At 39.9% G+C, this 14,274-nt stretch overlaps 1 protein-coding gene across 4 annotated transcripts in view; it reads left to right on the top strand.

The window, feature by feature from the left end:
* STAT4 (signal transducer and activator of transcription 4) overlaps positions 1-14,274 on the top strand; it is a 112,310-nt gene that overhangs the window by 91,324 nt on the left and 6,712 nt on the right. For all 4 annotated transcript variants that reach the window (XM_072742825.1, XM_072742823.1, XM_026002642.2 and 1 more), the window contains exons 15-17: positions 9,065-9,148; positions 10,951-11,049; positions 13,487-13,622. In XM_072742825.1, the coding sequence (XP_072598926.1) occupies positions 9,065-9,148; positions 10,951-11,049; positions 13,487-13,622 (319 nt within the window). The remainder of the gene's footprint in view (positions 1-9,064; positions 9,149-10,950; positions 11,050-13,486; positions 13,623-14,274) is intronic.

A 14,274-nucleotide genomic window follows, 5' to 3' on the forward strand; every position in this document is an offset into this window, starting at 1 on the left:
GGTTGTCCTTGTAAAATAAACATTCCCAGGAAGCAGGCTTTCCCAGAGGTCCTTCTCTGGCAAAAAGCTAGCTAGAGAGTATTGTTGAAATGTGGAAACTGTTTGAACAGGCAAGCTGGAATGCAGCCTCTCGAGTTTGCTCTCTGTCATGGGCTTTAACTGATAAATGAGGTTTAGCCACAGACTAAGGTATCGGGTAATTTTGTTTATATGGTGGGAAGTCATGAAGCCTAAAGAAGCTATTAGTAGAGCCTGGGTGACTTGACATTCATCGAACAAAAGAGCCAAACAGATGTTCTTTCAAGGTTTGCTGTTCTCAAGCACAGATACACGTTCACGCGCCAGCCAGCCCAGCCGTTGTCACAGAAAGCCGATTCCCTTCTGAACAGTTTAAGTAGTGGCCACACTTTTTAAGAGTGACGTTGATACAAGAATGACACTAAGTGTGTAGACTTTGTATGGGACACCTTCCGTATAGTCCCCTTATTTTATGGGCTGAGAATTAGTTGTCATTCTCCATTTATTTCCTGCGGTTCTGTGATTGAGGTCGGTCTCTCGTGTGATTGTACCATTATTTCCCGCTCGGATCTTTGTTTCCCAGCATCCAGCTCAGTGTCTGGCACATGGTAGGTACTCAGAAGGTGTTCATTAAGTGAATAGATTATCATTCATGGTTTTCTAGTCCACGGAGCAACATTATCACAGATTATGGCTTGTTTAGAGATGAGCAAGGAAGGCCGCCTGGGTGGCTCGGGCAGCTAAGTGTCCCTCCAGCTCTTGACTGCAGCTCAGGTCGTGGTCCCAGGGTGCTCAGCGGGGGTTCTGCTGTTCCTCTCCCTCTGCTCTTCCCCCACTGCTTGTGCGCTCTCTCTCTCTCTCTCTCTCTCTCTCAAATAAACAAATAGAATCCTTTAATTAAAAAAAACTGAGCAAGGAATTTAGATGAAAATTTGCCTTATCCCAGTGTATTTTCTTAAAAGAGGTTTCCTCAAGTCCAGAGTCATAACATATGACTTATGTTATTCACATATTCTAGATTTAATAGCATGATAATATGTTTATTCACATATTCTAGATTCCCAGGGTGTATTATTAGGCATAGAGCATAGGAAAGAGAAAAAGAATATGGTGACATGTCTACCTGCCTTTCATAAGGTTGTGTATTTTCATGTCCAGGTGAACCTGGCCATGTGGTTATGGCAGATGATGCAATGTGTGCTTTTCTTTACAAGTACAGTGAAGTCAATCCATTTACGTCATTCAGTGCCGTAGACTATAAACACCACAAATAAGGATATTTTAAATCCATAATCATCTCAGATGATTAGAGTGGCTTTTAAACACAGCCATTAGTGATGCATCTTATCTGTGATGTTTTCCCCAGTCTCCGAGGAATGCATCCTGGCAGTGCGAACTTGAATAGTAGCCCTGGCCTGGATGGCACTGATAAAGCATAAAGGCTGTGATGGGTGGCCATGTGAGCTTTGAAAGTCAGTGGTGCTTCTTTTTGTCAGAGCTGCTTTTCTCCAGGCACGTCTATCATATAGTGTTGACTTCCTTGCTGTATTTCACTCTAAATGTGCCTCACTACTGCATCCGGGGCTTTAAGTCATCATTAGAAATTAGCTTGAGGGGCGCCTGGGTGGTTCAGTTGGCTAAGCGTCTGACTTCGGCTCCGGTCATGATCTCAGCGTCCTGGGATCGAGCCCCACATGGGGCTTCGCACTCAGCAGGGAGTCTGCTTGAAGATTCTCTCCCTCGGCCTCTTCCGCTGCATTCCCTCTCTCTCTTGCTCAAATAAATCATCTTTTTAAAAAAAGAAACAAGTTTGGATCACTGAGGAAAGCTCTTGCCATCCATATTCCAGTTCAGTAAAGTGATGAGTAAAGCATGTCGTCTTTTTCCAAAGTTCATGGATAACTCTGAGTGTCATTGCTCTGTCTACGGAGTCCTGGTTTCTCACACTTGGGATGGTGAACATACAGGCCCCATGACACAAAGGCCTGAGGAAATTATCCATAATGAGTAATTAGATCATGTGTGCATTTAGTTGTGGAAGTTAAACTCTAGAGACTTGTATGGGGGAGGGGTGGGGCCTCATAGTCAAAAAGACTCCCGTTAGCTGTCCTCCGGCTGTGGCCCTCCTGACAGAGAAGGACGTCTGTGGGATCGAGGCAGTGAGCTTCCCTGGAGTCCCAAGCGCAGATGGCACCATCAGTGCAAACTTGTAGGTACAAGCAGAGGCCTATGGGCCACACTGGTTGGTGAGACCCCTCACAGAGGTGGAGGAGAAGGGGGTGGGCAATGGTCCAGAACGGCCCCGCTGGCCAACTAGGTCATATGAAACTTAGAGGTCAAAGCAGGAGCTATATCATATTTTAACAGTTTGTTAACTTGATTTATAATGGTCAAATGTTTACCCGTGTGGTTTGTGGGTCTCCATCTGTGTGCTTGCCTCAGGCCTCTTAAGTGTCCTACACAGGCTTGCCTCATCCTGTCCACTGAACTTAGTGAGAATGTGAAAGGAACCCGCTAGTAAACATGCATTGCAGATTCTTCGTTTGTCTCAGGATTTGCATAGTGGAAGCACGCTATGGGGCAGTGAGATTTTCTGTTTAAAAAATGTGGGTTTTGTTCAATTCTGTGTCTAAACGGAAGCTGATGACTTCAGCCTACTTGACCAAAGAAATAGTAGTGTATTTCTTTCAACACGGGAGGGGTTTGGGCGGGGACTGGCTGTTTCATGCATTGGATGTACTGGGGGTAATTTTAGGAGGGGTCTAAGGGATTTTCAAGCGAAATTTCCATTAGCATAACTTTCTACTAACCCAGTAAGAAGCAGTCCCACTCCTACCTGAGGTCGATGTAAGGTACCACAGTGTTCTAGCCCAAGGAACAGAAGAGTCTTTAATTCTCTACTTCTTTCTCAGTAACAAATCCTAAGTGTGACATTCCTCATTGTCAATAAAGTCTTCCTCATGCAATTGTCCTTCATATCATCATATTAGAACTAAAATCTTTATTATTTGAAATTTAATATAAGTAGATTATAACTTGTTATTAATACATATTCAATTTAGATAATTTCTGCTAGGGCTGACTCTGACACCCTTAATGCCACCCCGACTCTTCTAGTCTCAATAATTGCTCATCTGCTTACAGGTTCCCACAGGGTTTGTTTGTTGTTGTTTTAACATTGTTTAAGCCTTCAAGGTGCCTGGGTGGCTCGGTTAAGTGTCTGGCTCTTCATTTCAGTTCAGGTCTTGATCTCAGGGTCATGAGTTCAAGCCCCATGTGCTGGGCATGGAGACAACTTAAAAATATTTATATAAGTAAATTAAAAAATAAAATTCTACACCCATCTCCAAATTTTGCACATCTCTTTTGAGACTAAACACAATGTGGATATAGCACATTGAGACTCATTGTCTCACAAGTTCCACCTGAAGTTCTTGTTATGATGCAGAATCTGATTCAGAAGGCTTGGGATGAGGCCAGAGATCCTGTTTTCCTACCAGCTTTCAGGTGCTGACAGTGCTTCTAGTTCTGGGCATACAGCAAGCTGCTGTACGATTTCATTAGAGGAAAAACAGCAAAAAAAAATTAAAAATTAAAAATTTAAAAATTTAAAAAAGAAAAACAGCAATTTCTGTCCCACTTCTTCCCACACCAAACCTACTTTCCAGAGGTGATCATTTTTTGAGTCAAAGTATTATGCTAACATACTAATATTTCTTGATTTTTAAAAAATTTCATATACTTAACTTCTGAATTCTTTCTATAAAAGATTAAAGTATCACTATCACCAGTTCTTTTTTCTTTTTATTTCACTGGTTCTTTATATATATACATTTCCCCCCATCTTCACAGTATCATTATAGAACATATTTTGTTTTAGTCAATGTATTCAACACTTACATTACTTTGAATAAATAAAAATTGTTAACAGCTGAACCACATATCATAGTATAATTGCATTTCCATTCTTGTATTACTTCTGACTTTCCCTGGATTTATTAGTTGCCTCAATTTCTTTTTCAATCAGTTTATTTTACATACCTGTCACTAATGTGGCCCAAAATTTTTCTTTGAAACTTGAAAACTTCTTTTTTTAATAAGGATTTTTAAAAAGTTTTTTAAAATTTATTTATCTGAGAGAGAAAGAGAGAGCCCGTGCTCAAGTGGGGGAGGGACAGAGGGAGATGGACAAGCAGACTCCCTGCTGAGCAGGGAGCCCCATGGATGTGGGAGGGGTCTTGCTCTCACAACCCTGAGGTCATGACCTGAGCTGAAATCAGGGACACTTAACTGGCTAAGCCACCCGAGTGCCCTGAAACTGGAAAACTTGCTGCAATATGATCAAACAAGTCAATCTGTGGGGGTTTTTTCTTTCCCTTGGGAACACCCCCTTGGGAGCCCTCCATCTCTTTCTCTAATTTGAGCTGATTGCCCTCTGATTCTGTTGCCCAATTATTATTATTTTTTTTAGTTCTTAAAAAACTTCCTTTCACCATCATCCTAGGAACTACATCTTCTACTTTACTAGAGACTGAAAAATTATTCTGTAAAGTGATCGTACCCACTCCCATCAACAGTGTATGAGAATTACCATTGGATTATGCCTTTGAACTTTTTTCTATTCCATTTTCTCTATTCTGTTTCTGGAACTTCTGTTAGTTTGTTATTAGAGTTTGTGTATTAATTCTTTACTCTCTTTTCTATCCTATTTTTTTATTCGATTTTTGTTTGTTTCGCTTTCTGGGACATTTCTTTCACTCTATTTCCAGTCCTTCTGCCAACTTGTCTATATCTCTTATTCTATTTATAATTATTCATTATTATTTTCTGAACGTTCCTTTTGATAGCATCTTATTCTTGTTTCACTGGTGTGATATATTTGTTACATCTATTAATAAAGATTTTGCGACATCTTTAAGAGCTTTTTAACGAACACACACATGCACAAGTAGAGAGAGAAATACAATAAACCTTCATTTATACATCACCTGACTTCAACAATGATTAACAATTGCCTATCTTATTTCATCCATTTTCTCCCTATAGTCCATAAACTTTTACAGGATCTTCCTCTTTTCTGCATAATATCCCAGTCCTGCCCTCCGCTTGGCCTTGTATCTGAAATGCAGAGAGCCTCTCTAGTTCCTCTGATTCATCCGCTCTAGAGAGTAAACCTGTCCTCCTTCAGGGTCGGGGACGGGTGGGGACCTCATTGCATGGGCTCCTAACTGCTCCCCTGTTCAACCCTCTGCATTCAGGCCTCACAGGCTCAGGTGTTTGGAGACACCCCGGTTCTGCCCCTTATTGCCACCCTTATACCACACCCCTTCACCTCTCATTCAGAGATCTAAATTACAGTTTTATTTAATGAAAAGTAAACAAAACTCCAGCTGTTACTTTATTGAAGTTTCTGGAGGGAGCAGAAGAAAATACATTTTCTACCTGCCAATTTTAACCAGAAGGAAATCTTGCTTTCTTTTTAAACAAAATTCATTATGACATTGACTTGTTTCTGTTATATCTATATACATATGCCTTGATTTTATTAATAGTTTATAAGCTGAAAAGGGCAAATTTTAAAGAATTAAAAATACAGAATTGTCTGCTTCTTATTGATGAAAATATGCTAGAATTTTCAGTAAAAGATTATATTGTTAGGGAGACTTAAAAATCATTCTGTTTGTGGAAATGAAGATTTCTCACTCTGTATAGAGTCTACATAACTTTTTAATTTTTTTTCAAGAGTTTATTTATTCATGAGAGACACAGAGAGACAGGCAGAAACAGGCAGAGAGAGAAGCAGGCTCCCTGCGAGGAGCCCAATGTAGGACTCGGTCCTGGGACCCTGGGGTCATGCCCTGGGCCGAAGGCAGGCACTAAACCACTGAGCCACCCAGGGATCCCCTTAATTTTTTATTTAAATTCAATTTGCCCACATATAGTATAGCACCCACTGTTCATCATATCACATGCCTGCCTTACTGCCCCCCACCCACCTCCCCTTCAGCAGCCCTCCATTTGTTTTCTGGAGTCGAGAGTCTCATGGTTTGTCTTCCGCTATTATTTTTCTCCATTCAGTTTCCCCTCCTTCCCTTATATTCACATGTGAGTGAAACCATATGGTGATTGTCCTTCTCTGATTGACTTACTTCACTCAGCATAATACCCTCCAGGTCCATCCACGTGGAAGCAAATGGTGGGTATTTGTCGTTTTCTAATGGCTGAGGAATATTCTGCTCTATACACAGACCACAGCTTCTCTATCCATCATCTGTCGATGGACACCGAGGCTCCTTCCACAGTTTGGCTATTGTGGACATTGCTGCTAGAAACATTGGGGTGCAGGTGTCCCGGCGTTTCACTGCATCTGTATCTTTGGGGTAAATCCCCAGCCAGGGCAATTGCTGGGTCATAGGGCAGGGCTATTTTTAACTCTTTGAGGAACCTCCACACAGTTCTCCAGAGTGGCTGCACCAGTCCACATTCCCACCAACAGTGCAGGAGGGTTCCCTTTTCTCCGCATCCTCTCCAACATTTGTTGTTTCCTGCCTTGTTAATTTTCCCCATTCTCACTGGTGTGAGGTGGGATCTCATTGTGGTTTTGATTTGTATTTCCCTCATGGCCCGTGATGCGGAGCATGTTCTCATGTGCATGTTGGCCATGTCTATGTCTTCCTCTGTGAGATTTCTCTTCATGTCTTTGCCCGTTTCATGATTGGATTGTTTGTTTCTTTGCTGTTGAGTTTGATAAGTTCTTTATAGATCTTGGAAACTAGCCCTTTATCTGATAGGTCATTTGCAAATATCTTCTCCCATTCTGTAGGTTGTCTTTTGGTTTTGTTGACTGTTTCTTTTGTGGTGCAGAAGCTTCTTATCTTGATGAAGTCCCAATAATTCATTTTTGCTTTTGTTTCTCTTGCCTTCATAGATGGATCTTGCAAGAAGTTGCTGTGGCCAAGTTCAAAAACAGTGTTGCCTGTGTTCTCCTCTAGGATTTTGATGGAATCTTGTCTCACATTTAGATCTTTCATCCATTTTGAGTTTATCTTTGTGTCTGGTGTCAGAGAATGGTCTAGTTTCATTCTTCTGCACGTGGCTGTCCAATGTTCCCACACCATTTATTGAAGAGACTGTCCTTTTTCCAGTGGATAGTCTTTGCTGCTTTGTTGAATATTAGTTGGCCATAAAGTTGAGGGCCCATTTCTGGATTCTCTATTCTGCTCCATTGATCTATGTGTCGGTTTTTGTGCCAGTGCCACACTGTCTTGATGATCACAGCTTTGTAATAGAGATTGAAGTCAGGCATTATGATACCCCCAGCTTTGGCTGTCTTTTTCAACATTCCTCTGGCTGAGATCTTTTCTAGTTCCATACAAATCAGGATTATTTGTTCCAACTGTTTGTAAAAAGTTTATGGTATTTTGATAGAGATTGCATTAAATGTGTAAATTGCCCTGGATAACATTGACATTTTCACAATATTAATTCTTCCAATCCATGAGCATGGTATGTTTTTCCGTCTCTTTGTGTCTTCCTCAATTCCTTTCAGAAGTGTTCTGTAGTTTTTAGGGTAGAGATCATTTACCTTTTTGGTTAGGCTTATTCCTAGGTATCTTATGCTTTGGGTGCAATTGTAAATGGGATTGACTCCTTAATTTCTCTTTCTTCAATCTCATTGTTAGTATATAGAAATGCCACTGACTTCTGGGCATTGATTTTTTATCCTGCCACACTGCCGAATTGTTGTATGAGTTCTAGCAACCTTGGGGTGGAGTCTTTCAGGTTTTCTGTGGACAGTATCATGTCATCCGCAAAGAGGGAGAGTTTGACTTCTTCTTTGCCCATTTGAATGCCTTTTATTTCTTTTTGTTGCCTGATTGCTGAGGACTTCCAGTACTATGTTGAATAGCAGTGGTGAGAGTGGACATCCCTGTCATGTTCCTGATCTTAGGGGAAAGGCTCCCAGGGCTTCCCCATTTAGAATGATATTTGCTGTTGGCTTTTTGTTGATTTCATGATATTGATGTATGTTCCCTCTGTCCCTACACTTGAAGAGTTTTAATCAAGAAAGGATGCTGTATTTTGTCAAATGCTTTTTCTGCATCAGTTGAGAGAATCAAATGGTTCTTGTCGTTTATTAATGTGATCTGTCATGTTGATTGATTTACGGACATTGAACCACCCTTACATGCCAGGGATAAATCCCACTTGGTCAGGTTGAATAAGCCTTGTAATGTACTGTTGGATCCTACTGGCTAGGGTGTTGGTGAGTATTTTGACATCTGTGTTCATCAGGGATATTGATCTGTAATTCTCCTTTTGGGTGGGGTCTTTGGTTTTGGGATCAAGGTGATGCTAGCCTCATAGAACGAGTTTGGAAGTTTCCATTTCATTTCTATCTTTTGAAACAGCTTCAGTAGAACAGGTATTATTTCTTCTTTAACTGTTTGATAGAATTCCCCTGGGAAGCCGCCTGACCCTGGACTGTTGTGTTTTGGGAGGTTTTTGATGACTGCTTCCATTTCCTTACTGGTTATTGGCCTGTTCACGTTTTCTATTTATTCCTGCTCAGTCTTGGTAATTTATAAGTTTCAAGGAATGCCTCCATTTCTTCCAGGTTGCTTATTGGCATATAGTTGCTCATAATACATTCTTCAAATTGTTTGTATTTCCTTTGTGTTGGTTGTGATCTCTTCTCTTTTATTTATGATTTTATTCATTTGAGTCTTTTGTCTTTTCTTTTTAATAAGGCTGGCGAGGAGGTTATCTATCTTAATTTATTCAAAGAACCAGCCCCTAGTTTCATTAATCTTTTCTACAGTTCTTCTGGTCTCTATTTCATTGAGTTCTGCTCTAATCTTTAGAATTTCTCTTCTCCTGCTTGGTTTAGGTAAATAACTTTTTTAAATAATAAGAGGGAACGTTCCATGACAGGGAATGTTTGGGGCATTTACTTTAAGACTTTACTAATTTTTGTAGAAGCAGGCCTAAGAATAGATAGCAGGAGTGCATTTGTAAGATAAAAAATTCTTTCTTTCTTCCTTAGGGCTGTCACATGGTAACTGAAGAGCTTCATTCTATAACTTTTGAAACACAGATCTGCCTCTATGGCCTGACCATAGATTTGGAGGTAGGTGTCAATCAACTATTTACTAATAATATTTTCAGTAATTGGCTGACATTTGTAGATGAAAGTTGAGTGTTTTTAGGTTTTAGTACATTCTCTATTATTTTTGTTTAGAATTTTGTTTAGAAAATTTAATTTAGAAAATCAACATGTCGTTTAGTTACTAATTAGTCAACATTCTACTAGTAGAATGTATGCCATTCTGGTTAAATATAAATGATAAAATCTCATGGGCATTATCAATGCAATATCTATTTAATAATTGCTTGCCCAGATTGCATGTTTTTGGTTTGTTTTCTGGGATCTTCTGAGTCATGCCTACTCAGTGGAAAGCCTAAAGAGAAATAAGTAAGCATCCTTAAACCATGTCACATAGTGATATATTTTTAAAATTTTAACTTGTCCACAAATCCCTCAGAAGGAAGGTTTTTCTAATGTAATGAGTAAAGACAAATGATAGGAACATTAACAATACGTTGTTTTATTCTCTTAACAGTCACCATTGGGGGATCCCTGGGTGGCTCAGCAGTTTAGCGCCTGCCTTTGGCCCAGGGCACGATCCTGGAGTCCTGGGATCGAGTCCCACGTCGGGCTCCCGGCATGGAGCCTGCTTCTCCCTCCTCCTGTGTCTCTGTCTCTCTCTCTCTCTCTCTCTCTCTCTCTATGTCTATCATAAATAAATAAATAAATAAATAAATAAATAAATAAATAAATCTTTAAAAAAAAAACAGTCGCCATTGTACTCAAAGAAGGAATAAAGAAATTTTGAGGATTAAATTGAACATGACTGACTATGAGCTCCTTGAAAGCAGGGCATCATGACTTTGTCACACCATTGCCAGTAACTTACTCAATGCCTGGCACATAGTAGATGCTCAGCATAGGTTAAATAAATTAATGAATGGGTGCATGAAGGAACACACACAGTTTTACACATCCCAATATGATCTTATTTGTGAGAGGTATTGTCTTAGAGATCTGCCTTTCCATTTTTATCTTATTGAATGTAAATCTATAAACATTTTCCATGAATGCCTTCCTTATCTCTTTTTCCTAAACCTCTGTTTAGGAAACATGGGCCTAAGAGCCCATGTTCATGAAAATGTTTTCATGGGCTATTAGGGTTGGTGTTTCCCTGTCTCCAGAAGTCTAACCTCTGTTATCGAGAAAGGACTAATGTGGGTTGATTAGTTTCTCACACTAGTCTGTGAAAGCCTTTTTATTCTATGAGGTTGAGAACTACAGTACCAGTGTAGTTCCACAGCAGACTGGACAGCTCTGTTTCTAATAAAGCTTTGTATTCCAACATTGCTTACCTCTTCATCTTCTGCAGTGAAAATGCCCATGTCCTGTACTGACATTAATTAGATGTCAGATCATAAATTGAATATATTGATTCACTTCATGGATTAATTTGAAGTTAAATCCTTTATAGTAACTTGTTAAGAGAACAGTTGCAAAATCAATACAAGCTCTAATTGGCTGCATTTTAGGCCATTTATAATACTAGAAAATATAAATATTTTTATGATGTCAAGGGAAGATACTGGAGAAGTTAACTGGCCAAGCACTCGGAAAGGATTCCCATTTTTATGGCTTCTTTCATCCCCATACCTTCATTCATATATGCCTAGAAATTTCCCGTACCTTCACAAGTCATTTCAGTAACCAGGGCAATGTAGACACCAGGATTAAAGGAGTAGAGCTGGCTTGATATGGCCCTTTAGGAGACAGGGTCAAGTATAAAATCAATGCAAGGTGCAACTACCTGTAATAACTGTGCTTTTTTTTTTTTTTTAACCCAGACCAGCTCATTACCTGTGGTGATGATTTCCAATGTCAGTCAGTTACCTAATGCTTGGGCATCCATCATTTGGTACAATGTGTCAACCAATGATTCCCAGGTAGAGTCTATTCCTATTTCTCCTCCTTTAATTCTATTTGATTTGTTTTATTGTCCAAAAACCCATCTGCATCAAAAGATATATATATATATATATATATATATATATATATATATATATATATGTTTTGAATATATAGTCATATATCTATATATATTAAATTTAGCATGTTTTCGTGGATTGTTTTATTCCAGAGAGTTCCAATTATATTTAGTTGTATGAATCCTCTCTTACGTTATATTTAAAGTGATATGTTCTGATGAACTTGGACGCTGGGAGAGTTCTGGCTAGCAAAACGGACAGGCAGGTATTTGTTACGTCTGAGGATCTGGTCAGCTCTCAACTATGTACATAACAGTGAGTTCTAGGCCCATCCTGTGGCTCTGTTAATTGGGCCATGGGGAGACTTCTCGGTCTAGAATTAATGTCTGACTGCTATGTGTACCGCCTCAACTACTTCCGGTCACACCTCCACACAGACTTTTATTTAAAGGTAGCAAATTGGTTTCCTTTTTTTTTTTTTTTTTTTTCAAATTGGTTTCCAAAGAAGTAACTAGAATATTAACCAGTCTTGCCTAACTAACCCTCTGACTATACAAATTTTCAAGTTGATTATAGATTTTATCCATTCTAGGCTCAAGCTGGGTTTTAATGCCATCTGGTGGTTATTTGAGACATTGATCAAAAATTGGCTCCAAGTTCCAAAGCTAGCTGAAAACAGAAACAGATGCTCTTCTTAAAAGACAACCAAGGGAAACGAGTGGCAAAAAAAGATGTCTGCCCTTCCCCTTGTTCCCTCTTACAAAATTTCATTATGTTGTCCTTGAAACCAGCAAGGCCTAGAGAAAATGGTTCAAATGTAAAGAATATTTATTCTTACTTCAAAGCAAATATTCACTCTTAAGGGAAGAATTTTTTTTTTTTTACCTTAGGTCCTAGCAATAAGAACCGACATGATGAGTTAGCTCTATCTATCTATCTTTTTTTAAATGTGCCTAATAGGGAAATAACATGGAATATGACTCAGCTCTATTCCTTCTCATCTTTGGTGCCCTGGCATCTGAGATTAACTGTAGAGAGGGAGGCTGCACAGGGTACATGGTGCCTCACTTCCTCTCAGGCTGCAGTGAGAAGAACAGGACTCACTAGAGAAATCATCTGGTCTTTAAAGCCAAGAAGAGCCTACACCCTTGGATTAAAGGATATTCCCCATGAGGGGCTACACATATTCAGAGCTTTTCATTCAACTTTGGGATGTAGGAGAAACGATGGATCACTTCCCTGTCCTCTGAGTACAGCACTGTTGCGCTTAGCTTTCTTCAGCATCTTTCACCAAAGTTGTCACACTAGCCACCCCAGACTCTATTCTGCTCCTGGATGAGGAATGTGGAATGCAGATCGCATGTAGCTCCTACAGCGTAGATGCACAGCCTACTTACAGAGTCCAGCATAACAACAAACTCTGGTTTTTCTTCTTCCCTCTCTTCTGCTTCAAAATCTAAGCTCCCAGACCTCGATTATATTCTATGCTTTTTGGGCATTTATCCAGACACAATTGTCTGGTTCAAGGAAAACTGCATCTCTAGAAATTCTTTCTCTCCATTCCTCCCCTTCCTATCTCCCACTCCTTGTTGGATGCTGTGTCCTCTTTCACTCCCAACCTTCTGACACCTCTTGGATTGGTTCCTTTTGTTGCTGCCCAGCTTAGCTCATGCCTCTCCTGAACTGTACTAGATTACTCAATTCTTACCCTTCTTCTCTCCCTAGAACATCTTTCTTGGCTTTCACACCTTCTGCTTTCCAGTAATCTGAGATGAAATCCTCTCTTTCACAATTGTTGACCCAGTTTCTGGTACAAGCAGTCTTATTTGTAGTTAGTCATACAGAAGATTCTCTTGCCCAGATCAAAAGAAAAGATTACTGTATGACCCATAAAACAGGACTCAGGTTAATTATGAGTTCGTATTTGTAAGGTCACCTACTTTAGTTTGAGACTTAACTATTTTTGCGCTTTGGGATTCTTCATTCGGTCAAGGTGTAACTTGTACCAACCCATGATAAGCTAATTATATAATTGATATAGGTATTGTTGAAGATTGATATTACTTAAGAAAAGAATATTTGCCCAGTGACTTGTTGGACAGTATTAAGGACTTACCTGAGTTGATTGATAGCCCACAGTCCAGGGAAAGTTAAGAGATGCCCAACGATTCTTTCAAGAATAACATGGAGACATCTATTGTATTGGACTCAAGGATTAAGGAACTCTTCAGGAAAAGACAAAAGCAGCGTTAGTTTAAAAGCACAGCAGAGATGAAACAATAATCTGTATTAACTTAGATTGGCCTAAACAGTTTAAGACAGGAATTTTATATACTGAATTATAGTGTGTTCAATGTGATCAATGAATATAATTATCATTACAACTCTATTTTAGAACTTGGTTTTCTTTAATAATCCTCCATCTGCTACTTTGAGTCAACTCCTGGAAGTGATGAGCTGGCAGTTTTCATCCTATGTCGGCCGGGGCCTTAACTCAGATCAACTCAATATGTTAGCAGAGAAGCTTACAGGTGAGAGCTTGTAGACGTGAAGACTTGCCTCTGTTTGGGGTCCTCAAGCATTTTAAAGAACCAGGTGATACTACTACTTATTCATAAGGAGGATAGTCACAATTTATTGAGCACCTACTACATCGCCAGGCACAGAGCTAAATGCTATGTTATATTTTTTAGGAAAGGCTAACTCATTACTCTATCCGTTTTAGAGATGAGGGTCCTTCAGCTCAGAGGTTAGTGCCTGGCACGGCTGCATAGCTAGTACACAGCACAGCCAAGACACAGGCCAGGCCGGTCCAGTTCCAAAGCCTCTTTCTTTCCATTCCACTCTCCAGTCTCCAGGGTGTTTCTATGCCATTTTCACTGAGTGTAATGTGAAGTCTTAATGGTGCCTTGACTTTCATATTAATATCACAATGGTCATTAACCAGCTGGACAACAGCTGATTCCAGGGCCAGGGAATTTCATAGAAATTAGAAGCCACCCAGATAATACTTAATTCTCCATATCAAGAAAACTCAGTTTTGGGCGCCTGAGTGGCTCAGTCGGTTAAGCATCTGCCTTTGGCTCAGGTCATGATCCCAGGGTCCTGAGATGGTGCCCCACGTCAGACTCCCTGCTCAGTGGGGAGCCTGCCTCTCCCTCTCCTTCTGACCCTCCCCCTGCT

The sequence above is a fragment of the Vulpes vulpes genome, chromosome 16, assembly GCF_048418805.1.
Source record: "Vulpes vulpes isolate BD-2025 chromosome 16, VulVul3, whole genome shotgun sequence".
Classification (NCBI taxonomy): domain Eukaryota; kingdom Metazoa; phylum Chordata; class Mammalia; order Carnivora; family Canidae; genus Vulpes; species Vulpes vulpes.